The sequence below is a fragment of the Manis pentadactyla genome, chromosome 1, assembly GCF_030020395.1.
Source record: "Manis pentadactyla isolate mManPen7 chromosome 1, mManPen7.hap1, whole genome shotgun sequence".
Taxonomy (NCBI): Eukaryota; Metazoa; Chordata; class Mammalia; order Pholidota; family Manidae; genus Manis; species Manis pentadactyla.
The window spans coordinates 176,200,464-176,226,732 of record NC_080019.1 but is presented as its reverse complement, the minus strand read 5'-3'; the positions used below and the strand labels follow the sequence as shown (position 1 = coordinate 176,226,732).

Genomic DNA, 26,269 nt, shown 5'->3' with positions numbered 1-26,269 from the left:
CCCCATTTTAGAAACAGTTCTAATTTTGGAATTTCCTTAATTCATTTTTGTATATTTTATTACACTCCAGGTAACCTAAAGTACTACACATAACCACTTTTTAAAATTAATTATATTGTTATCCAAAGATGCCATAGTACTTTCCCCATTTAGTAAGATTTCAACATTACTAGTATTTAACTTATATGGCTATCTAGTCTTATAATTTCTTCAAAAATTGTTATCTATATTATTATAACCCACTGGTTATAGTCATTCCACCAAGAATAAGATGATTTTAAGACCTTAACAGTAATATAAATGTACATTTTATCTCCTTCTCCAATTTATACATTGCCTTCACCTGTCTTGTTTGACCTCCTCAATAACTCTTTTAGATAAGAAGGGCAGAAATACTCACTACCATATTATAAATGTGAAAATAAAGGCTTAAGGCAGATAAATGGCTTGCCCAAGATTATATGGCTGGAAAGTGGTTTTAAATAAAATGCACATTTTCTTAATCCTAGGCCAAGTGCCCTTCCTACCATACCATGTTTTTGAAGTACTACATATTTAACTTCTGCCACTTCACATGATTATCTTCTCTGAATAATAAAAAGATGACTATATATCCCATATCCCCCTACTGCCTTCACCCATTTCCCCTGAAATTTTTTATTTAAAAACTTCTCTACCAGTTTTATAACCTCAATAGCCCAATGCCATTCTGTTTCCGAAGCCTATACTAATTTTACACCTACTAAAATCCTGCTGCATCACATTCATGAACTGAGAGAATTTGGAATTTTTTTCAGAATCTTCGAATGGAAATGGTAATTCATCAAAGATTAGAGAATGAGAGCATAATTCCCCAACCTAACAGCTCAAATTTGGCTTCCAGGACCCTTTTACATATTTGCTTTCTGACCAATACTAAACTTCTCCCTAATCTGACAAAGTATCTATTATTTCAAATTGAGGAAAAATTGTATATAATTTTGTATTATATACAAACCTCACAGACTAGAAATATCTATAGACTTAAGGTTTTTATAATAACCCTATTGGAATGGAAACTTAAGGCAATAATTAAAACTTAGCTCATTATACATAACTTCTTCACTGCAAAAACAATTTTAATAATTGCAAAAACATTTTTAAGTACCAAAAATGTCTGTGATTTCAAAAATTTAGCATTTCTTCTTATGTATTCAAACACATTTATAAAACTATATTTATTTGTATCATAGCAGCTTTTTTATTAACTATGGCAGGTCAAAAGCACATTCCTAGGCTGTCTCCCCAAAAAAGGACAATAATATTATAAATAAACTTTTCAGAAAATACAATATCTCTGTATAGTAACATAATGTTTTTTATAAATTCTCATCTCTCCTCATTAGAAACTTTCTTTTGCTTATTCATTAGAAGTTAAACATCAAAGTATAATTATCTAAAAATATTAAACCAGAACCTAGGTTATTTTTTATTTCCTAGGAGTATTACAAGTTCTTAAAAGTATTAAGCCTATGGCATTTGTTTATTTCTTAAGAGTTTAAGAATCTGGAGAACTTTTTTAGAATTTAAAACAAAGCATTTAGATCTTTTTAAATGGATATATTCATCTAGCTATTTACTTAAGTCTAGCAACATCTTAATAGCTTTAATCATTTTATACTGAGCAGCAAAATAACAATTGGTTTCTCTGACAACACGAAATTAACCAGAATGAGGATTTTTCTCCTTCCGTTTACTACTTATAAATAAGCATTACCTTAAAGATTGTGTCCATTATTGAGCCTCAACACTATCTTGAAAATTCTACCTTTTATGTTTGCTTATTTCCCCTTTAAACTACCATTGCTTTTTAAATTGATGCCTGGAATATGTTTATTAATTCAAACTGACTTATCCACAAAGCTCTCGGCATCAGACTCTCTGATAGTGGCTACTCAACAATTTCGTGTGTGTGTGTGTGTGTGTGTGTGTGTTTTAATTCTTTTTTTTCCCTCACAGCAGTAAATAAAGAACTAATAGGTTGTAAAGCCTTAAGCCAATTCAAAACTTACCTTGCAAATATGGAAATACTCTGAAGTCAGGGTCTCCTGAATCTCCTCTCTGAGAAGCCCTGCAGTCCCTCCTGGATGCACGGAACCACTTCCAGCGCCACCACCACTGTTACTGCCACTGCCGCTAGGGGAGGAGGCAGTTAAGCCATCCAAAACTTTCCGGAAATTAAACTTCTTCATTTTAAAACTGTTGAGAAATTCAAAGGAAAGGGTGATTAACATATGAAATTATGTCTGGGTAAAAGTGTTTATTTTCATTAGTCACCAGTCCCCATTTTATGAACACTGGCTCATAAAATGACTAAAAAAAACAAGAAGAAAAAAATGGTCAGGCTTCATTTGTCAAATTTTAATTCTGAAAAGCATATCCCTCAAAAAATAAGACAACTCCAAAAGCAACAGTATTTCCTCTTCATACATCAAATTTTCAAAAGCTTTATCCCCAGCTGTAGCTACGCTTTATCAGCACTGGGGTAAAAATAAAAGGCAGTGTCATCATCGTCATTAGCATTATATCATCATTATTATACAATCAAACCAGAGTCCAACAGACCCAAACTGTTTCTCTCCTAAGGGCGGGCTTTCCTTCAAAAGGTTCAGCTCAGAAAATTGTTTTTTCAGAAAAACGATGTTGCGGGGGGGCGGTATTTACTCTGCTACCACCTTCTGGGCTCTCACCCGTCATCTTCAACGCTCCCTTTTTCCCAGTAGGAAATGATGGGGAGGCCTTTTTCAATCCCCTACCCCAACAGCCCGTACCCCCAAAGTATCTGAGGGAGCCGACGGAGGGGCGGCCGCGACCACCGCTGCCTGCACTTCTCCCTCCGCTCCCTGTCGTCCCCGCGTCTCCGTCCCCCTCCCTCCTCACCTCCTCCACCTACCCGCCGCCCCGCGCTGCCCGCAGCCGCCGCCGCGCTCGCCCGCCCGTCCGCTCTCCCCGCAGCCCCGCGGAGGCTCTTAGGGGACGTGAGGCAGTGGCGGCGATGGCTGCGGCCCGAGTCGCGACTTAGCCTGCTGGAAGCGCAGAGCCGCCGCTCCCGCGGTCCCTCTACGAACCAAGCGCCTAGGCGAGGGGCTGTCGCCCGCCGGCGCGCGAACACACAAACCCCTCACACAAGACACTGGCGCGCCCAGCCGGCGCACACACAAACCCCCTCTCACAGACACTGGCGCGCGGACGCTCGCACAGACACACATACAGGTGTGAGGGAGCAGCTGCTGGACGGCGGCGGCGGCGTCCCAGAGGGATGACTCTGGCTCCCGACTTAGGCACCTTCCTCAGCCTCCACTAGCCGCCTACCAGCTTGGGAAGCTGAGGGTGTGGAGGGAGGCGGGCTCGCAGGCTTCAGTCCTGCCCGGCTCGGGCCGCTTCCCCAGTCCCTCAGGTCGCGACGCTCGGCGCTCTCCGAGGTCCTAACCGACCAGGCAGGCTCCACCGCAGGCTCCGCCCTCCCGCCGTGGGAGGCAAGCCCCACCTCCAAACCGCCCCCCCGCTTGTCCCGCCCCCTCCACCCGGCCGCGCGGGGCCAGTTGAAAAAGGCGGAGAGCTCGGGACGTCAAAGGGCGGGAGTAGCCTCGGCTCCAATCCTAGGCTCCATAGGACCAAGTTCCGCGGTCGCGAGGCGCGGAAGAAATTTGGGGATAGGCCGAAGGAAAGGCCAATGGAAGAGGGAGGGGAGAATTTAGAAAGGTAGGTGAAGTATTTGATTGACAGGGGTTTTGGCCAGTATGCTGGGGGGCCGTGCTTTGGGGGCTGTAATTGGCGCTACCTGTTGAAGGACGCAAGTGTGAATCAATAGGATGCCTGCAAGCGAGCGATCTTGAGCGCCTGAAGTCCAAGGCTGCAAGATTTCCCTAGGTCTGACTGCGGGCAATTTTGTGAACGGAGCAGGTGTTTTGCAGTTTATGACTTTTGTGAGCTTCTTCCCCATTGTCCATGTGCATCTATTGGATTTCTCTCACTTGCCCTGCTACTTGCATGATTGTTTAACCGTCACGTCTGCCGGAAGGAATTGTATCTCAGCAGTTTGGGAATATAAAGCCTTCCAGATTCCTAAGAATTAATTGCTCACCTTGTTCCCTCTAACACGAATAAGTACTCCTTCCCCCATTTTCACTTTAGGAAAACATTTCTCTCAGTAAACTGTGTCAAGAATATATTTTAAGCTTTTCTATGAGTCACAATAATCGTTTTGAAAGATGCACTATTCAGTGCGGGATTTAAAACAACAACAACAACAACAACATCAGGATAAGATTAGGTTCTGAGCCTTGAAGTTGCTACTGAACTGGGGAAAATTTGGAATTCGGTCCCTTCGTCTGTGAAAATGAACGGCAGTTCAGGGGACCATAGCTAGCTGTAGACTTCAATCTGGGCCATACAACACAACTCATTAGTAATTATCCCAAATACTCTCACATTTAGAGATCTGGTATGACCTCTTCTTTTTCCTTTCTTTTTCTTTTCTTCATTGTTTTGTTTGTTTTTGTTTTTTGGTGGAGGAACGGGATGGAGGATGGTGGAGGGATGAAAGGGGACACCTGAAAGAGAAATGCGTTATGCAAGGTCACATGGCAAAGAAATGGCAAAGATGGAACAGAGCCCAGTTTTTCGTATAATCAGTTCAATGCTCACTCTCTCCTTTTGAACTTGTCGGTATTTAATGTCTGTTTTACTCCTTCGAGACCCCAGTACTGCTTGGTAGTGTCTCATTGCCCCACCTAATCAGTTAACACTCTTGAAGGCAGGCATAGAATTGTGTATTTCTCTTGTTTAGCACCTGGCACAATAGTTCACATATAAGAAGCACTTAAAGAGTTTTAACAGTTCGTTTATTCATGGTTATTGGTAAAAAAAATTTATGAGATGGTACCCAATTACATCCTGCTTGGGTGGCATAAGAAATGGGGTGGAAATAAATGCTATGGTTGATGGAAACTAGATCTTAGTAGGGTTCTAAATTCTCTACTGGATTCCTAACATATGTATCTACTCTCTTTTTTTGTCTTTAGGCTCTTTGTCCATTTTCTTCTTTTTCTCTTCTTTTCTTCCTGGCTCATTTCACCTCCAAGTGTGGGTACCTATTAAGGCTAAAGAGTTTGCTTTTCTCTTTTTTATGTCTGGCTTTTCTTTTTTTTTTTTAAGGTGCAGGTTGTGGGGGGTGTTGCTCTCACTCATTGAGAAGTAGGAATTTCTGCCTAAAATAGTGGAATCAGATGCCCTCCTTCTCTTCATCAGAAAGTCTATCGGCAGTGCCTTAATTTTCAAATAAATGAAAACAAGCCCATGGCAAGTGATGTTTTGGTCTTTGGATGAAAGTAAAGAAAGAAGATATCCTACTTCAGTAAAGTGAGATGTAACATTTGCCAAGAAAACCTCTTAAACCACCCATCAGTAACATTGTACTATCTAAGCAAATTAGGTGGTTTTGTTCTAAAAATTGAGGGAGAACTGAGAATAAAAAAGGACACAAAATGAACTGACAAAATACTCTGCCTGAGGTCCCCAGAGGAAATTTATTGGCCTACTTGAGTTAAGAAAGAGGGGCAGAGTGGATACCCCTTCAGATGGGACACAAACAGGAATGGGTAGTGGAAGAAAAGCCAAGTCAGAATATATGTGTTCCCAAACAAATATTAGAAGCCAAATATATACATATATGATTAGAATGCTGAGATTGTGGACTCTTTGGGACTATTTTAAATATCTTTCTTCCTCCACTGTAGATAGCACAGTGCCATATACATTGTAATTGCCCAATAAATATTAATTTGAATTAATGACAGCAAATAAAAATCTTAACAAAATTGCAGTCTCATAGAGAGAAACTGTGGACAGAGGCTATTGTGATGACTATTCACAAGCTGTGAGCAAAGGATAGAAATGAGCAAGAGACAGAGTGTATTATGTATGTGAGGAGACAGCACAAACAAATATAACCTAAAACTCTTGCTAGGTGATGGAAAGCACAGTGAAATGTCTATGAAAGCAAATTCCATCCTTTATAAATTAAAGAAAAATATGACATTATTCTATAAACCATCTGATAAAGGGAATAAAACCAGACCATGAAATGTACCTTAAAAATAATGCAAGGAACTTAAGAGTTGGTTCAGATAATAATAATAATGGAGAGCTTTGTTCATTCAACTGCAAACTAGAATACCTCATGGAGAGGAATTTCTGATAATCCTTATCTTCTTAAGATGAGAGTCTGAAGAACTTCAAGAAAGAAAAATAGTCTAAGCATGGTCCCTGGAGCAAAATCATCAAATCATTTAAACAAATGTAATACAGTGGAGGAATTTTTAGGGTATATGTTTAAAATATATTACAATTCACTTCCAGGGTTTGTGATCTTGGATTGAAGCCAACAAAAAAGCTAAAGAAGCTTCTTTTCCACACCCAAAATATAGTTAAATAATTGTGTAAAGTATATACATGTGTGGCGCTTCACACAGAGATTTGCTATACTGACTAGGCTTGGAGAAGACTAAGCCAAACTGACAAAACACATGTAAATGTTCCATCACATAAAAAGATAGTAAGTTCTACCAATTATTTAGCACCTATATGCCAGACACAATACTATGAAATTCACAAACATCTCTTCTAGTTATTTATTTATTATAACTATGAAATAGGTGTTATCCCCATTTTACTGGTGAGAAGTTTGACACTCAGAAACATTTGAGAAATTCCCCCAAGGTCATTTAGATGGATAAGCCAGTCTTCAAATTCGAGATTTTCTAACATCTAAGATCATGCTATTAATCATTGCCTTATTACAATTAGACTAATAGGGACTGGCATAGGAAAAAGGTACGGGTATCAATTCTTCTGAAGTAGTGAATATTTGTATATAGTTTGCCAGGGATATAATTACAAAAAGCCACAGACTGGGTGGCTTAAACAACAGAAACTAATTTTTCTCACAGTTCTGGAGACTAAAAGCCCAAGACCAAAGTGTCAGCCAGTTTGGTTTCTTCTGAGGCTTCTCTCCTTGACTTGCATACGACTTCTTTTTGACTCTGTCCTCACATGGTCTTTCCCCTGTGTGTGCACATCCCTGGTGTTTCCTGTGTCCAAATTTTCTCTTATAAGGACATCAGTCAGATTGGATTAAGGCCTGCCCTAATGGCCTCATTTTAACTTAATCACCTCTTTAAAACCCTAACTCCAAAAACAGCTACATTCTGAGATAATAAGGGCTCCAAACTGTAAATCTGGGGATATACAACTCAGCCCAGGACAATATGATGACCAAATTCAACATTAAGAAGAGCATCTACCATGAGCTGAAACTGTGTAACCAATTTTACATTTAGTTTATCATTTAATCCTCACAACAATCATGTATGGTAACTTTTGATAACTCCATTTTATAGCTGAGAAAACAGAAGGAAAGACATATGAAGTAATATGCCCAAGATCATACATCTAGAATATTAGGAAATGGAATTTAGACTCATATAAATCATATCAGATAATATCACAAATCCTTTCCTCATGTTAGCTTTCTTTGGAGAATTTTAAAAATTCCGTTATGTAGATATTTAATATTAGAAAAGAAACTTACAAAATTTAAATATTAGGATAAAATAGAGAGATATATGTAACACACTGACTTACTGTGACCTAGGCTGCCAAGGATGTCTTCAACAAGGGATATGGGTTTGGCATGGTCAAAATAGATCTGAGAACCAAGTCTCATAGCAGAGTAGTATTTCTACTTCTGGTCATGTCTACACTGAAACAGGGAAAGCATCAAGCAATGTAGAGACCAAATATAAGGTCTGTAACTATGGACTTATCTTCACCCAAAAATGGAACACAGACAATACTCTTGGAGGAGAAATCTCTTTGGAGACCAAGTAGACTGAAGGGTTGAAACTGACTCTTGATACCATATTTGCACCAAACACAGGAAAGAAGAGAGGGAAATTGAAGGCCTCCGATAACTGAGAGTGTTTCAGTCTTGGCAAATAATGTTGATATTGATTTTCTCGACCAACCACCTATGGCTGGACTGTGTTATCTTTTGAAGGTTGGCTTGCTGGCTATCAGATGAGTTTTGACATAGCCAAATCCAAACTGTTCCAGAATAATTTTTCCCTGGGTTGCAAGGTTGCAGACTTCCAGCTCTACACTCATGTGAATGATAGCACTGAATTTGAAGGGTCTATCTACCAGAAGGTTAATGAGAAGATTGAAACATCAATAAACCTTGCATGGATGGCTGGCAGTAATATCCATTCTGGCATCACTGCCAAACACAAGCTGGACTGTAGAACTTTTCTACCTGCTAAAGTAAACAATGCCAGCCTGATTGGACTGGGTTATACTTAGACCCTTCCACCAGGAGTCAAACTAATCCTATCAGCTTTAATAGGAAAAAGCTTCAATGTAGGAGATAACAAGGTTGAAATGAAGCTTAATTGATTTTGAGTAAAGCATCAGATTTGTTCCTGGAGGTGAAGAGAAATGAATCTTTATGATTTGGCCTTAAAATTCTTCTGTGACACCCACCTCCGCGTCACAGGAAGGACCAGGATTCAAACCCAACTGGTGGCTGTCAGCCTCAGAACCCAGCCCTGCTGATCCACAGGACTGGTGCCACCACTGGACCATTGCACAGACTCAGCCCAAAAGCTCCATCAAGAAACACCAAGGAGGATCACGGGAAGATGACAACGTGAGTAGTTCAGTGGAAATCTCCTCCCAAAAACACATATATTTATGAAAATACAATAAATACAACTACTCCTAAAAGAGACACCAGTGGATACAGTACAACAGCCAGGATACATCAACATCTGCGAGAACTCAACATCACACGAATTGGGTAAGATACAAGCCGCGGCCAGGCAGGACCCGAACACTCCCCAACCCCAGAACCCGGCGGGAAGAAAGGAGTCGGAATGGGGAAGGAGTGAAAGCCCAGGACTGCTAAACAACCAGCTCTAGAAATCCACACCTGGAGCACAGACACAAGGTGCACGGGGTGCTGGATATTAGAGAAATGGAAAAGCAAAACCTGCAGGCAGGTCCCCACAACCAGAACCCCTGAAACAAAGGAAAAGCGAGTGCTTTTTGCAAGTCTTAAAGAGACAGGGACCCCACAACTGGACGAAGTCGTCCCGGCACACTTAGCCAGCAACTGGGAATCCTGGGGAACTTTAGGTGCCCTAACCCCCGGGCAGCAGCGCAGCTCTGAAGCCCCTCACAGCACTAAGCAGCCTGCCAGTCATTCCCCCAACTGGCATGGACCCCAACGCACCGACCCAGTAGTGGGAGAGTGGCAGTGCGCGCCGGGGGCGGTGGTGCCAGAAGAGACCAGGAGCGGATCGCGTGCGCCGGTGGCGCCAGAGGGGACCGGGAGCGGCTCGTGCAAGCCCGCTGCGGTAGCGACGGAGCACACCAGGAGTGGCCTGTGCACATCGGCTGCAGTGGCGCCAGAGGAGCCCGGGAGAGGTCCGCGCAAGCCTGCAGCAGCAGCAACCGAGCGGCCCGGGAGCGGCCTGTGCCTGGTAGCAGCAGCGGCGCCAGAGGGGTACGGGAAAGGCCCACACACACCTGCAGCAGTGCCAGAGGGAGCAGCCGGGCTCCCAGCAGCCAACCAGAATCCCAGCCCAACGCACAGCCACCTGGGCCAGACCCAAATGCCGCTGCTGGCACACAGCTGCCCGGCAGGGATGCTGCTATCGCAGAGGAGCGCACCTGGTGTGCCTGCCATTCCCCGCAGGGCTCTGCGCTGCTCTGATGGAGACCCCACCCATAGCAGCTTAGTGGATTAACCCGGTGGCTGCTCCAGGACTGTGGGTAACTGACACAGGCAGCGGAAAAGGGCAAGGCATCCAGCAAACAGGAAAGGACTTTCTTCTCCCAGATGACACACCCGCAACCTGCCCACAGCCACCGCTATCACCATGAAAAGGCAGAAAAATTTAGTCCAGTCCAAAATAGTTCAGACAACCCCTGAGAGAGGATCTGCAGAGACAGACATAACCAGTCTCCCCAAAAAAGAATTCAAAATAAAAATCATAAACATGCTGACAGAGCTGCAGAGAAATATACAAGAGCTAAGGGATAATGTCCAGAGGAAGATTACAGAAATGAAACAATCTCTGGAAGGACTTATAAGCAGAATGGATAAGATACAAGAGGCCACTGATGGAATAGAAACCAGAGAACAGGAACGCATAGAAGCTGATGCAGAGAGAGATAAAAGGATCTCCAGGAATTAAACAATATTAAGATAACTGTGTGACCAATCCAAAAGGAACAATACCTGCATTATTGGGATACCAGAAAAAGGGACAGAAAGGGTCCTTGAAGAAATAATTGCAGAGAACTTCCCCAAACTGGGGGAGGAAATAGTTGCTCAGACTGCGGAAGCACACAGAACTCCTGGGAGAAGGGAACCAAAGAGGACAACACCAAGACACATAATAATTAAAATGGCAAAGATAAAGGACAAAGACAGAGTATTAATGGCAGACAGAGAGAGAAAAAAGGTCACCTACAAAGGAAAACCCATCAGGCTATCATCAGACTTCTCAAAAGAAACCTTACAGGCCAGAAGAGAATGGCATGATATATTTAATGCAATGAAACAGAAGGGCCTTGAACCAAGGATACTGTATCCAGCACGATTATCATTTAAATACGAAGGAGGGATTAAACAATTCCCAGACAAGCAAAAGTTGAGGGAATTTGCCTCCCACAGACCACCTCTACAGGGTATTTTAGAGGGACTGATCTAGATGGGAGCACTCCTAAAAAGAGCACAGAACAAAACACCCAACATATGAAGAATGGAGGAGGAGGAATAAGAAGGGAGAAAAAGAATCATCAGACTTTGTTTATAATAGCTCAATAAGCGAGTTAAGTTAGACAGTAAGGCAGTAAACAAGCTAACCTTGAACCATGGTAACCACGAATCTAAAGCCCACAGTGGCAATAAGTACATATCTTTCAATAATCACCCTAAATGTAAATGGACTGAATGCACCAATCAAAAGACACAGAGTAATAGAATGGATAAAAAAGCAAGACCCATCTACATGCTGCTTACAAGAGACTCAGCTCAAACCCAAAGACATGCACAGATTAAAAGTTGAGGGTTGGAAAAAGACATTTCATGCAAACAACAGGGAGAAAAAAGCAGGTGTTGCAATACTACTATCAGACAAAAGAGACTTCAAAATAAAGAAAGTAACAAGAGATAAAGAAGGACATTACACAATGATAAAGGGCTCAGTACAACAAGAGGATATAACCATTATAAACATATATGCACCCAATACAGGAGCACCAATATATGTAAAACAAATACTAACAGAATTAAAGGAGGAAATACAATGCAATGCATTCATTTTGGGAGACTTTAACACACCACTCACTCCAAAGGACAGATCCACCAGACAGAAAATAAGTAAGGACACTGAGGCACTGAACAACACACTAGAACAGATGGACCTAAAAGATATCTATAGAACTCTACATCCAAAAGCAACAGGATACACATTCTTCTCAAGTGCACATGGAACATTCTCCAGAATAGACCACATACTAGACCACAAAAAGAGCCTCAATAAATTCCAAAAGATTGAAATCCTACTAATCAACTTTTCAGACCACAAAGGTATAAAACTAGAAATAAATTGTACAAAGAAAGCAAAAACGCTCACAAACACATGGAGGCTTAACAACATGCTCCTAAATGATCAATGGATCAACGACCAAATTTAAATGGAGATCCAGCAATATATATGGAAACAAATGACAACAACAACACAAAGCCCCAACTTCTGTGGGACGCAGCAAAAGCAGTCTTAAGAGGGAAGTATATAGCAATCCAGGCATATTTAAAGAAGAAAGAACAACCCCAAATGAATAGACTAATATCACAATTATCGAAATTGGAAAAAGAAGAACAAATGAGGCCTAAAGTCAGCAGAAGGAGGGACATAATAAAGATCAGAGAAGAAATAAATAAAATTGAGAAGAATAAAACAATAGAAAAAAATCAATTAAACCAAGAGCTGGTTCTTTGAGAAAATAAACAAAATAGATAAGCCACTAGCCAGATTTATTAAGAGAAAAAGAGAGTCAACACACATCAACAGAATCAAAAACGAGAAAGGAAAAATCACGATGGACCCCACAGAAATACAAAGAATTATTAGAGAATACTATGAAAACCTATATGCTAACAAGCTGGAAAACCTAGGAGAAATGGACAACTTCCTAGGAAAGTACAATCTTCCAAGACTGACCCAAAAAGAAACAGAAAATCTAAACAGACCAATTACCAGCAATGAAATTGAAGCGATAATCAAAACCCCCAGGCCAGATGGATTTACATCGGAATTTTATCAGACATACAGAGAAGATATAATACCCATTCTCCTTAAAGTTTTCCAAAAAATAGAAGAGGAGGGAATACTCCCAAACTCATTCTATGAAGCCAACATCACCCTAATACCAAAACCAGGCAAAGACCCCACCAAAAATGAAAAATACAGACCAATATCCCTGATGAACATAGATGCAAAAATACTCAACAAAATATTAGCAAACAGAATTCAAATACACATCAAGAAGATCATACACCATGATCAAGTGGGATTCATCCCAGGGATGCAAGGATGGTACAACATTCGAATTTCCATCAACATCATCCACCACATCAACGAAAAGAAGGAAAAAAACCACATGGTCATCTCCACAGATGCTGAAAAAGCATTCGACAAAATTCAACATCCATTCATGATAAAAACTCTCAACAAAATGGGCATAGAGGGCAAGTACCTCAACATAATAAAGACCATATATGATAAACCCAAAACCAACATCATACTGAACGGCGAGAGGCTGAAAGCTTTTCCTCTGAGATCGGGAATAAGACAGGGATGCCCACTCTCCCTACTGTTATTCAACATAGTACTGGAGGTCCTAGCCATGGCAATTAGACAAAACAAAGAAATACAAGGAATCCAGATTGGTAAAGAAGAAGTCAAACTGTCACTGTTTGCAGATAACATGATATTGTACATAAAAAACCCTAAAGACTCCACTCCAAAACTACTAGAACTCATATCGGAATTCAGCAAAGTTGCAGGATACAAAATTAACACATAGAAATCTGTGGCTTTCCTATACACTAACAATGAACTAATAGAAAGAGAAATCAGGAAAACAATTCCATTCACAATAGCATCAAAAAGAATAAAATACCTAGGAATAAACCTAACCAAGGAAGTGAAAGACCAATACCCTGAAAACTACAAGACACTATTAAGAGAAATTAAAGAGGTCACTAACAAATGGAAACTCATCCCATGCTCCTTTCTAGGAAGAACTAATACTGTCAAAATGGCCATCCTGCCCAAAGCAATATACAGATTCGATGCAATCCCTATCAAATTATCAACAGCATTCTTCAATGAACTGGAACAAATAGTTCAAAAATTCATATGGAAACACCAAAGACCCCGAATAGCCAAAGCAATCCTGAGAAGGAAGAATAAAGTGGGGGGGATCTCACTCCCCAATGTCAAGCTCTACTACAAAGCCATAGTAATCAAGACAATTTGGTACTGGCACAAGAACAGACCCATAGACCAGTGGAACAGGATAGAGACTCCAAACATTAACCCAAACATATATGGTCAATTAATATACGATAAAGGAGCCATTAACATACAATGGGGAAATGACAGTCTCTTCAACAGATGGTGCTGGCAAAACTGGACAGCTACATGTAAGAGAATGAAACTGGATCACTGTCTAACCCCATACACAAAAGTAAATTCGAAATAGATCAAAGACCTGAATGTAACTCATGAAACCATAAAACTCTTAGGAAAAAACATAGGCAAAAATCTCATGGACATAAACATGAGTGACTTCTTCATGAACATATCTCTTCAGGCAAGGGAAACAAAGGCAAAAATGATCAGGTGGGACTATATCAAGCTAAAAAGCTTCTGTACAGCCAAGGACACCACCAATAAAACAAAAAAGGTATCCTACAGTATGGGAGAATATATTCATAAATGACATATCCAATAAAGGGTTGACATCCAAAATATATAAAGAGCTCATGCACCTCAACAAACAAAAAGCAAATAATCCAATTAAAAAATGGGCAGAGGAGCTGAATAGACAGTTCTCTAAAGAAGAAATTCAGATGGCCAACAGACACATGAAAAGATGCTCCACATTGCTTGTCATCAGAGAAATGCAAATTAAAACCACAATGAGATATCACCTCACACCAGTAAGGATCGCCACCATCCAAAAGACAAACAACAACAAATGTTGGCAAGGTTGTGGACAAAGGGAAACCCTCCTACACTGCTGGTGGGAATGTAAATTAGTTCAACCATTGTGGAAAGCAGTGTGGAGGTTCCTCAAAATGCTCAAAATAGAAATACCATTTGACCCAGGAATTCCACTTCTAGTAATTTACCCTAAGAATGCAGCACTATTAAGTTTGAAAAAGACAGATGCACCCCTATGTTTATCGCTGCACTATTCATAATAGCCAAGAAATGGAAGCAACCTAAATGTCCATCAGTAAATGAATGGATAAACAAGATGTGGTACATATACACAATGGAATATTACTCAGCCTTAAGAAAAAAACAGATCCTACAATTTGCAGCAACATGGATGGAGCTAGAGGGTATTATGCTCAGTGAAATAAGCCAGGTGGAGAAAGACAAGTACCAAATGATTTCACTCATATGTGGAGTATAAGAACAAAGGAAAACTGAAGGAACAAAACAGCAGCAGAATCACAGAACACAAGAATGGACTAACAGTTACCAAAGGGAAAGGGATGGGGGAGGATGGGTGGGAAGGGAGGGATAAGGGTGGGGAAAAAGAAAGGAGGCATTAAAATTAGCATGTATAGTGTGGGGGTGGCATAGGGACGGCTGTGCAACACAGAGAAGACAAGTAGTGATTTTACAGCATCTTACTAAGCTGATGGACCGTGACTGTGAAGGGGTATTTTGGGGGGACTTGGTGAAGGGGAGAGCCTAGTAAGCATAATGTTTTTCATGTAATTGTAGATTAATGATACCAAAATAAAAATAAATAATAATAATATTAAAAATATATTCTGACACTTGTTCAAAAAAATTCTTCTATGAAATTTCAAAAGTATGAACCTCTTATTTTTCCAAAGAATTGTAATCCACACCACAATGAAGTCTAGTGATTGCAAGTCCATCCTAAGAGAGATACTTAAAGGCATACCTGGAAGTTGTCATGTTTGTGCCTCATTTCAATTGAGTTCCACAGTGTTATTTTAAATATGTTCCTCAGAGACAATGTAGTGTCATGTTATAAAGGAAACGACCTGATCCTCCAGTTTGTACATCATGTCCTGCATGTTCCACACCACTTTTTCATGACCTTTTAATATACTGATCTCTATGCTATAGTTGAATCTCTGGTTTTGCATTTGAGTAGAATAAAATAAACCCACCACACATGGAACGTTAAAAAAAAAAAAAGAATAGGAAAAAACTGGAAAGTATCTCCTAAGGAGTTTGGATACTAGAACTAAAAAGACATTTTGGAATAGAAGGGAGTAAGTACAAGAAGTAGAGAACTTTTGAGAAGGCATGCACTCATGGTAGGTTCTTACCTTAACAAGAAATCTCAGTGTAATTTGAAATAATAGTTAGAGTCCCAGGATAGCATCCCACTAAAATGGAAGAAAAGTAGTTATTCAGTAACTAATTAGACATAGCAAGGCAGTACTATATTGCTCAGAGAGGCTGGAGTTTCAGTGAATATCAGAGCAGCTGGAAGGAGATTTTGGGCGGAAGCCATTTTATTATATGGCCTGACAGGCAATTATTTTCATTCATAAGTGTGAATATTTCTAATCTGCTTGCTGTGAGGCACTGGATGTTGGACTGAACAACCTAATTTCTGACTCCTCAATCAAGTTATCACACCATTCTTTATTATTTGCTGGTCTATGAATTAGAATTTCATCAAGAAAACATGGTTGAAAAAGAGGCTCCATCTATATCCTTTCTGACAAAATTTTCAAGAAGATTAGGAATTATCTTTTCTTCTGAAATGTTCATCTGACTTTTTTCTGATGGAATTATACATCCTTCAGGAGGGGTACTGGTTGATTGATAATTGCCAGATTTCTGTCATATGGCAAGAAATAGCAACTAGCATTAAAATCTCATATTCAGCCTACTCCAAGCCCACAAAAGGGGAAACCACAGGCTTAATTAAATAATATTGTAGCTTTCATGGATTTCAGATAAACAGTCAGGGGTCATTAGGATAGACCAAAAACATACAAAATATATCTCAGCACACAATCAATGACAAAATTGCACAGAGAATTCAAGCCTTCTAGAGCAAAACTCAAATATTTGCTATTAAACATGTAATTTAAATCAGCTCTTTGTGCATCTTTTAAAATAGATTTTTATATATCCATCCATTTCATTGGGATGTGGTAAGAGAAAGGGATTTGAGGTTGGGACAGGACTAAGTTTTCTAGCTGGAGCACGAATGAGCTCTTTCAGCTTCAGAGCCTCAATTTTCCTTTCCATTTATATAGACTATTATAAGGAACAAATGAGAGTACGTATGTAAAAATGATTTGTAGAATGCAAACCACTATATAAATATATTGTCAGTATTTTCACTACTCTTTTGCTGTAGTAAGAAAGTTTATAGGAATTGACTTTAGAGTTGAAATTATTTTCCCATTATTATTAATATAAAAAAGGTCCCTTGCATCTGTGGATTGACTATTGCTGAAATTGAAGGAGAGGAAGAGGATTTGGACTCCATGATCTTTAAGGTTCTTTCCAATCCAAAATTGTCTCTAGATGATTTATTTAGTCAAGGTTCACTGCATTCTCTTCCTAAATACTACAGAGCCTTGTTGAAAAGGTAATTAAAAGGGTATCTGTGTAGGAACTGGCCAAAAGAAATGAACTGCAGCCTACAATAGACAAAAGACAGGAATCCTAAAAAGTATCTGTTACCAATTAGGAATTCCTGGAGATCACATTTTTAATTAATATTTCTATTTATAATGTACAAGTATATCTGATTATAGAAGCAAGGTGTCATTATAGAAACTTAAGAAAATCTAGACATGTATTTCTAGTCCTTTTCAGGGTATTTTTTAAAAATTGGTCCCAGTATATACGATGTTGACTCCTGTTTTTTTTTAAACTAAATGTTTTGTTCTGAGATTTCTGCATTTCATTAAATATTCTTCAAATATCCTATTTCAAATGTGAATATTATATTCAATCGTGGATATTTATACAATGTAGTTACTCATTTCCATATTCATGGATATTTTACTTCTAATTTTACACTATATAAATAACAATAAAAAACTTTTACACTAAATCCTTTGCAAAGTTTCAGACTTTTTTTCATAAATGTGCCTTGCACATTAGAAGTTTGCATGTTAATTCCTCAGATAGGAACTGCTCAATCAGATTTTTCTAGGAGATATTACTATGTCACAATAATATATCTTCCTACTTAGTTCTAAATTTAATTTTTTAAAGTTTGCAACAATTAATTCCCTTATTTAGAGTTTAGGTCCCTGCAGAGGGACCTATGTTACAATGAAATTTTTTATAAAGTGATATACCGTACCACTTACATTGACTTACTTGTTTCGATGTGAAAAAGATTCAGAGAGCATTTTTTAAAAATTTGAATCGGTAGGCATATTCAAACAGAGCATAAAAACATGACAAGGTAAAACATAAAGCTCCTAATTTTAGTTTGGAGGAAGAAAATATAAAAGCTTCATAGAACTTTAGCATTAGAAAGAAACTTAGTAATTCACATGTTTGATTTTTAAATCAGTAAGTAATACCACAAACCTGAATTCAATTATATTAACAAATTAAAATCAGACTTTTGTCATGTGTTATTGTTACTTGAGAAAATAAGCATGGGGAGAGTTTAAAGGGTAGAGAAAGAAAAATAGACCTACAGAAGTGGGATAATTTCAGAAGAAAGTAATAAAGTCTTAAAAGAATATTTAAGACTTAACAGCAGGTTGGGTTTTTGCCACTATAGACTAAAGAGAGATGTGAACCCTTGGAATGTGTGGCACAAATTGAAGCTGAGAGCAAGATTCAGACCACAGGCCAAAGATTCTTTGACTCTGATCTAGATGATAAAAACTACAAAGGGTTGACAAGCCCTTCTTGGATTTGGAATATGAAGACAAGTAGAAATGGCTCCTCTGAGACCTAGCCTCTCTGGTTTTCTGAAGCTTTGATTTACCATGACTGGTGATCATTGCACCAGTTTAAGTAAGGATATCCATTTTTTTCATGATGGTAATCACAAAATTTAATACTGCCATTAATGAATTTATGTCTTATAATGGCAAACGGTTAAGACGTTAAGATTTTGTAAATGTCCATATTAATTATTAGTTCTGCTAAAATTGGCACACTAGAATTTTAAAGAGTAAGCCAGGATTCTGGCACGACTTTGCTCTACCATAAACAAAAGTTCCAAAACAGAGTCAGGAGAGTAGAAAGACGAGTTACTTCTTGCCTGCCCAATTGCCAGACTCTAAGACAAGAGAAAATCCTTTCAGTGGTCCTCTCTATGCAGGATAAGCTTTTCATCTCAATCAGCTCTTTGCCTAGCTTGGGCTAACAAAACATTTTTATTGTTCTCTTAACCTTTGCAAAGCTAAGGAACATTACAGGAAAATTTTCAGGAACAGCCAGAGTGATTTATGGCTTCTTCTACCTCCCCTCAGTTAGAAAAACAAGTTTTATTTCTCTGCCTCATACCTTCCTCCCAATTATTCCCACTCTGTATTGTCCTTAGCTGTAATCTTTCTTCAGTGCAAGTATTACTTTATTTTGTCAGTTTTTCAAATGTGTCTGTGTCTAATGCGCTTTGATTATGGAGACCAAGTTTTGGACAGTTTCTATTTAAAATATTCTGTACCATTGTTCTTGTAAATCATCAAATCATCTCAAAAACCATCCTGTTCCTCAACAAATACCACTGTTTTCCATGCTGGTGTTTTTCAGTTTGAATGGCAAAACCTTTGGGAGAGGAAAATACACTAGTATATTTTTAAGAGCAGAAACTCTGATTTCAGACAGACCTGAGTCTGCTACTTATTCAGTGTGTTGACCTTGGACAAGTTGTTTAACTTCTCTGTGTTTCAGTTTTCTTATCTATAAAAAGAAGATAAAATTACCCACCTCATAGGACGGTTGTGAAGATTAAGTGAGAGAATTCATGCTGGCACATTACATTGCCAGGCACATAAAAAATTCTACACATATGTTAGTTATTGTTACTTTTCAGCACCAAAAGTCTCATATAACTATTGGTGATCATTAAAGAATCATAAGAAAAAAATTTAGTTTTACCACTAAAGTAAAAACCTTAACATGAAAACTACTAAAATGCTGTTTGTTATGATATGGATCTTGGGAAGTAGTTGGTTGGGTATTTGTAGGTTATTAGTTAACTAGTCCTTTATAAAAGAAATGTCTGTAGAAACTATAAGCTTGACTGGGTTCAGTTGGGGAGGCCCAGAATGGCAGATATTGGAAAATAGGCAGTTAACTTAGGCATAGTATCTGTTTAATGGTAAATCTTGGAAAATAAGCAGTTAACTTAGTTATATTATCTGTTTAATGAATCCTGTGTCCTTAAGTTATATCTTAATGACCACATGCTAGCCAAATGGGACAAAGGAAAGTGTATCTATAAATCAAATATGGTTGAAAATGTTTTAAGATTTCAACATGGAAACATTCTTCCAAACAGAAAGAAAATGTGTAAACTCAGTCTCTCTCTGTCCAAACTGTAGGATGGAGAATTGTTGCTATTGTTTGCTTGCTTGTTCTTCATTGCCCTATTGTGTTTTGTGTTCTTGTTTTTTTCCTCATTAACAACTTTTGGAAATTGGAATAACCATTGGCAATCATTAGTTACTGTAAAATCTTTCCTGATAATCCATGTGAAGTACTCAGCAACTTGCCAAGAAACGCTGGGGAAAAAAATGGAAAGAATAAACAATTGTTAAGTAAGCTGAGTTCTTTAAACAAGTGTGAGGAGAATAGTGTACCATCATTACAACAGCAGATGATGAAAATGACAATGCAAATATTGTATTGACCAATATACATCTTGACTGAATTTTTAAATTTCTCTTCATATGATTGTATACTTTTTAATGAGGTTATTCATTATATGCATAATCAAATGTGATTTAAATTTTATACCACTGTAACACTTTTGATATAAATTCACTTACAAATAAGAAAAACTAGACCTTTGTAAGAATATGTGCCCTTAATATTATATTTTAAAATGTTATCATATTTATAATTCATCAACTCTTGCTGAGATTTCCACAGTCCAAGAAAAAATGAGATCTGAATGAATCAAGGGTAGTAGTTACAAAAGCATATGTTCCCAAGGTTGTGAGACACACAGGCGATGAAGAAAGAGCCTTATTCTCCTTATGCATACCAGACTTAATGAAGGCCTTAGCCTTTGGTAGTACAGGATGAAAAAAGAGGAAATAATAAGAATAGATATGAGTCAGTTTTATAACCTGTAAAATGGCTTACAAACATCCATTTTGGTCTACTTTTTCATGGTTATATCCTGAGCACTCACAGTGGTGTCTGGAACATGGCAGGTGGTTCAATCACTACTTGCTGAGTGAATGAATACTAGGACATGATATTCATGCTTCATGTTTGAATTTCAGGTCTGAATTTAAAGATGCATTTAAGCCTTAAATTAGATTAAATTCTTCACCTGCTCAACAAATATGTATTACACGCCTATTTTATGCTACACAGAATGCAAGATGTTATAGGGAACACAAAAGAAAGAAAGACTAATGCTGACTTGGAAAGCTGATAATAATTGAGTTTGAGGTGGGAGTGACAGACATACAAACAAATAATTATAGAACATTGTTATGAGAGTGATGTGAATGGTATAAGCATAGCCTTGTGGTCCACTGAAAGAATCACTAATGATTTCTTTCAGGTGCCTCTATGAAGAAGCGGCGAATGAATTGAAAATGTTGACTTTAGCTTCTCTTGAACTTTTCCACACTTAGCTTTCTCAGCACAGCTGTATGCTGATTTTCCTTCCACTTCTTTAAGGTCACTTTTGCCTTCTTCACTGGGTCATCTTCCTTTTTCCAACCCCTAAGGATTTAAGGAGCAATTGGAATATGAGCAAAAATTGATAGTTATCTTAAATTACTATTTCAAGAAGTTTGGTAGTAAAGGAAAAGGAGAAAGCAGAGAAAATGAAAAAGTGAAATGAGAGGCACTGGAAGGTATAGGAATGAATAATATTTGGGGGCAGAGAAATAAAACCAGAGAACAAACTATTAAAGATTCAACAGTAAAATCAGATAACCAATAAAACAAGGTCATAGTTTGCAACAACTTTTTCACAGCCTTCCTTTTCCTCCTATTGAAATTTCTCTCCAGTTGAAACCCTAGCTGATGGCTTTGCCCTGAAAAGAGAAAACGTAAATCACTAAAATGAGAATGTCCTAGACCCTCTTATCATCAAATTTTCAAGATAATAATATCAGGAGGCACTCAAGATGGTGGCATGAGTAGGGTGGTGGAAATCTCCTCTCCAAACCATATATATTTTTGAAAATACAGCAAATAAAACTATCCTAAAAGAGACACCAGAAGATACAGTACAATATCCAGGTACATCTACATCTGCAAGAACTCAGCATCTCACAAAAAGGGTAAGATACAAAGCTGTGACCTGGTGGGACCCAAGCACTTCCCCAACCCCAGATCACCAGCAGGAGGATAAGAATCAGAGTTGGAAGGGAGTGGAAGTACAGGAATGCTAAGTAACCAGCCCTAGTAATCTGCAGTGGGAGCACAGACACAAATCGCACAGTGGACTCGATATTAGAGAAACGGAAAAGTAAAATTCAAGATGGAGACTGTGAGTGGGTCCCCACAGTGGGTTCCCCTGGGACAAAAGAAAAGCCGGTGCTTTAAAAGTCTTAAAGGGACAAGAGTTTAACAGGTAGACAAAATTGTCCCAACACACTCAGCCCAGCAGGCTGGGAATCTTAAGGAACTTCAGGCGCCCTAACCCCCTGGGTAGCAATGCAGCTCCAAAGCCCCTCACAGCAATAAGCAGCCGGCGGTTCATTCCCCCTGGCTGGCACTGCAAGCAAACTAGCTGACCCACCACTGCTGTGGAGCAGCTGGAGAGCAGCCCTGCCCACAGCAACCACACAGAGTCTTCTCCCAGCACACAGCTAACCAGGACAGACCCAGAGGCAACCCCTAGTGTGCAGCCGCCCGACACAGACACAGGAAGCCATTGCAAGGTCTGGAAGGCATGAAATGGCACCGTTTTCACAGGACAACACACCCAGCATGTCTGCGAACCCCTGAAGTGTGCTAGGCTATCCCCAGGGCCACCCCACCCACGGCAGTTCAGGAGATTAACCCAGAGACTGTTCCCTGTGTGCAAGTAACCAGCACAGGCAGTGGAGAAGGGCAAGGCAACCAGCAAGCAGGAAGGGACTTTGTTCTCTCAGCTGACACACATGCCACCTGCCGGCGATCACTTCTATCACCATGAAAAGGTGGAAGAACTTGGTCCAGTCAAAAATCACTCAAACAACCCCAGAGAGAGGGCCTGGCTAAATAGATATAACCAATCTTCCTGAAAAAGAATTCAAAGTAAATGTCATAACTGTGCTGATGGACCTGCAGAGAAATATGCAAGAGCTAAGGGATGAAGTCCGGAGGGAGATAACAAAAATGAAACAATCAATAGAAGGACTTAAGAGCAGGGTGGATGAGGTGCAAGAGACTGTTAATGGAATAGAAGTCAGAGAACAAGAATACAGAGAAGCTGAGGCAGAGAGAGCTAAAAGGATCTCTAGGAATGAAAGAATATTAAGAGAACTGTGTGGTCAATCCAAATGGAACAATATTCGCATTATAGGAGTACCAGAAGAAGAAGAAGAGAGAAAAAGGGTAGAAAGGGTCTTTGAAGAAATAATAGCTGAAAACTTCCCCAAGTTAGGGAAGGAAATACCCTCTCAGACCATGGAAGCCCAAAGATCTCCCAACACAAGGGACCCAAGTAGGACGACACCAAGACATATAATAATTTAAATGGCAAAGATCAAAGACAAGGACAGGGTATTAAAGGCAGCCAGAGAGAGAAAAATGGTCACCTACCACAGAAAACGCACCAGGCGATCATCAGATTTTTCAACAGAAACTTTACAGGTCAGAAGAGAATGGCATGATATATTTAATGCAATGAAACAGAAGGGCCTTGAACCAAGAATACTGTATTCAGTAAGATTATAATTTAAATTTGAAGGAGGGATTAAACAATTTCCAGACAATCAAAAGTTGAGGGAATTTGCCTCCTACAAACCACCTCTACAGGGTATTTTAAAAGGACTGCTCTAGATGAAGTACTCCTAAGGCTAAACACATGTTACCAGAGAAAATAAAATCACAGCAAAGAAAGCAGATCAACCAAATACTACCGAAAGGCAAAAAAAAATAAAATTAACTATCCACAAAAGCAGTCAAAGGAAATACAAAAGAGTACAGAATAAAATACCTAACATATAAAGAGTAGAGGAGGAAGAATAAGAAGGGAGAGAAATAAAGAATCATCAGACAGTGTTTATAATAGCATAATAAGTGAGTTAAAGTTAGATGGTTAGATAGTAAAGAAGCTACCCTTGAACCTTTGGTAACCACTAATCTAAAGCCTGCAACAGCAATAAGTACATATCTTTCAATAATTGCCCTAAATGTAAATGGACTGAGTGCACCAATCAAAAGACACAGAGTGATAAAATGGATAAATAGCAAAATCCATCTATATGCTGCTTACAAGAGACTCACATCAAACCCAAAGACATACACAGACTAAAAGTCAAGGGATGGAAAAAGAGATTTCATGCAAACAATAGGGAGAAAAAAGCAGGTGTGGCGGTACTTGTATCACACAAAATAGACTTCAAAACAAAGAAAGTAACAAGAGACAAAGGAGGACATTACATAATGAAAAGGGGTCAGTCCAACAAGAGGATATAACCATTATAAATATATATGCACCCAAAACAGGAGCACCAACATATGTGAAACAAATACTAAAAGAATTAAAGTAGGAAATAGGATGCAATGCATTCATTTTAGAAGACTTCAACACACCACTCACTCCAAAGGACAGATCCACCAGACAGAAAATAAGTAAGGACACAGAGGCATTGAACAACACACTAGAACAAATGGACCTAATAGATATATACAGAACTCTACACCCAAAAGCAGCAGGATACACATTCTTCTCTAGTGCACATGGAACATTTTCCAGAATTGACCACATGCTAGGCCACAAAAAGAGCCTCAGTAAATTAAAAAACATTGAAACTCTACCAACCAACTTCTCAGACAACAAAGGCATAAAACTAGAAATAAATTGTACGGAGAAAACAAAAAGGCTCACAAATGCATGGAGGCTTAACAACATGCTCTTAAATAATAATCAATGGATCAACGACCAAATTAAAACAGAGATCAAGCATTATATGGAGACAAATGACAATAACTGCACAATGTCCCAACTTCTGTGGGACGCAGCAAAGGAAGTTCTAAGAGGAAAGTATATTGCAATCAAGGTCTATTTAAAGAAGGAAGAACAATCCCAAATGAATAGTCTAAAGTCATAATTATTGAAATGGGAAAAAGAAGAACAAATGAGACCCAAAGTCAGCAGAAGGAAGGACATAATAAAGATCAGAGAATAAATAAATAAAATTGAGGAGATTAAAGCAATAGAAAAAAATAAATGAAACCAAGATCTGGTTCTTTGAGAAAATAAACAAAATAGATAAAGCCTTAGCCAGACTTATTAAGATAAAAAGAGAATCTACACACATAAATAGAATCAGAAATGAGAAAGGAAAAATCACGACAGACACCACAGAAATAAAAAGAATTATTAGAGAATACTATGCAAATCTATATGCTAACAAGCTGGAAAACCTAGAAGAAATGGATAACTTTCTCGAAAAATATGATATTCCAAGACCGACCAAGGAAGAAACAGAAAATCTAAACAGACCAATTACCAGCAACAAAATAGAATCAGTAATCAAAAAACTCCCCAAGAACAAAACCCCTGAACCAGATGGATTCACCGCCGAATTTTCTCAGACATATAGAGAAGACATAATACCCATTCTCCTTTAAGTTTTCCAAAAAACAGAAAAGGGTACTTCCAAACTCATTCTATGAAGCCAGCATCACTCTAATACCAAAACCAGGCAAAGACACCACAAAAAAAGAAAATTACAGACCGATTTTCCTGATAAACATAGGTGCAAAAATACTCAACAAATTATTAGCAAACCGAATTCAAAAATACATCAAGAGGATCATATACACCATGATCAAGTGGGATTCATCTCAGGGATGGAAGGATGGTGCAACATTCGAAAATCCATCAACATCATCCCCCACATCAACAAAAAGGACAAAAACTACTTGATCATCTCCATGCTGAAAAAGCATTTGACAAAATACAACATCCATTCATGACAAAAACTCTCAACAAAATGAGTATACAGGACAAGTGCCTCAACATAATAAAGGCCATATATGACAAAATGACAAACCCACAGCCAGCATCATACTTAACAGTGAGAAGCTGAAAGCTTTTCAGCTAAGTGGGGAGCAAACAGAGATGCCCACTCTCCCCACTGTTATTCAACATAGTACTGGAGGACCTAGCCATGGCAAGCAAACAAAACAAAGAAATAAAAGGCATCCAGATTGATAAGAAGTCAAACTGTCACTGTTTGCAGATAACATGATATTGTACATAAAAAACCCTAAAGACTCCACTCCAAAACTACTATAACTAGTATCTGAATTCAGCAAAGCTGCAGGTTACAAAATTAACATACAGAAATCTGTTGCTTTCCTACACACTAACAATGAACTAGCAGAAAGAGAAATCAGGAAAACAAATCCATTTACAATTGCATCAAAAAGAATAAAATACCTAGGAATAAACCTAACCAAGGAAATGAAAGATCTATACACTGAAAACTGCAAGACACTCTTAAGAGAAATTAAGGGGGACACTAACAAAT

General features: G+C 38.8%; 1 protein-coding gene, 1 long non-coding RNA gene and 1 pseudogene across 7 annotated transcripts in view; 1 reads left to right on the top strand and 2 right to left on the bottom strand.

Annotated features, from left to right (window-relative positions):
- The window catches only part of STXBP5L (syntaxin binding protein 5L), a 387,143-nt gene extending 383,680 nt beyond the window's left edge, over window positions 1-3,463 (bottom strand). For 4 of the 6 annotated variants that reach the window (XM_036883436.2, XM_057503095.1, XM_036883437.2 and 1 more), the window contains exons 1-2: window positions 3,251-3,460; window positions 2,052-2,238 (exon numbers count right to left, since the gene is read on the bottom strand). In XM_036883436.2, the coding sequence (XP_036739331.2) occupies window positions 2,052-2,231 (180 nt within the window). In that variant the 5' untranslated portion in view covers window positions 2,232-2,238; window positions 3,251-3,460. Of the gene's footprint in view, window positions 1-2,051; window positions 2,239-3,250 lie in introns of all 6 variants that reach the window. The other 2 variants (XM_036883434.2, XM_036883435.2) reach the window with 2 other exon arrangements.
- A 1,147-nt stretch (window positions 3,464-4,610) lies between these two features.
- Window positions 4,611-8,493, top strand: LOC118911405 (voltage-dependent anion-selective channel protein 3-like; annotated as a pseudogene).
- Window positions 8,494-20,859: 12,366 nt separating this feature from the next.
- LOC130683907 (uncharacterized) overlaps window positions 20,860-26,269 on the bottom strand; it is a 101,827-nt gene continuing 96,417 nt past the window's right edge. Inside the window, exon 3 of the long non-coding RNA XR_008998018.1 lies at window positions 20,860-21,293. This is a non-coding gene — a long non-coding RNA (uncharacterized LOC130683907). The remainder of the gene's footprint in view (window positions 21,294-26,269) is intronic.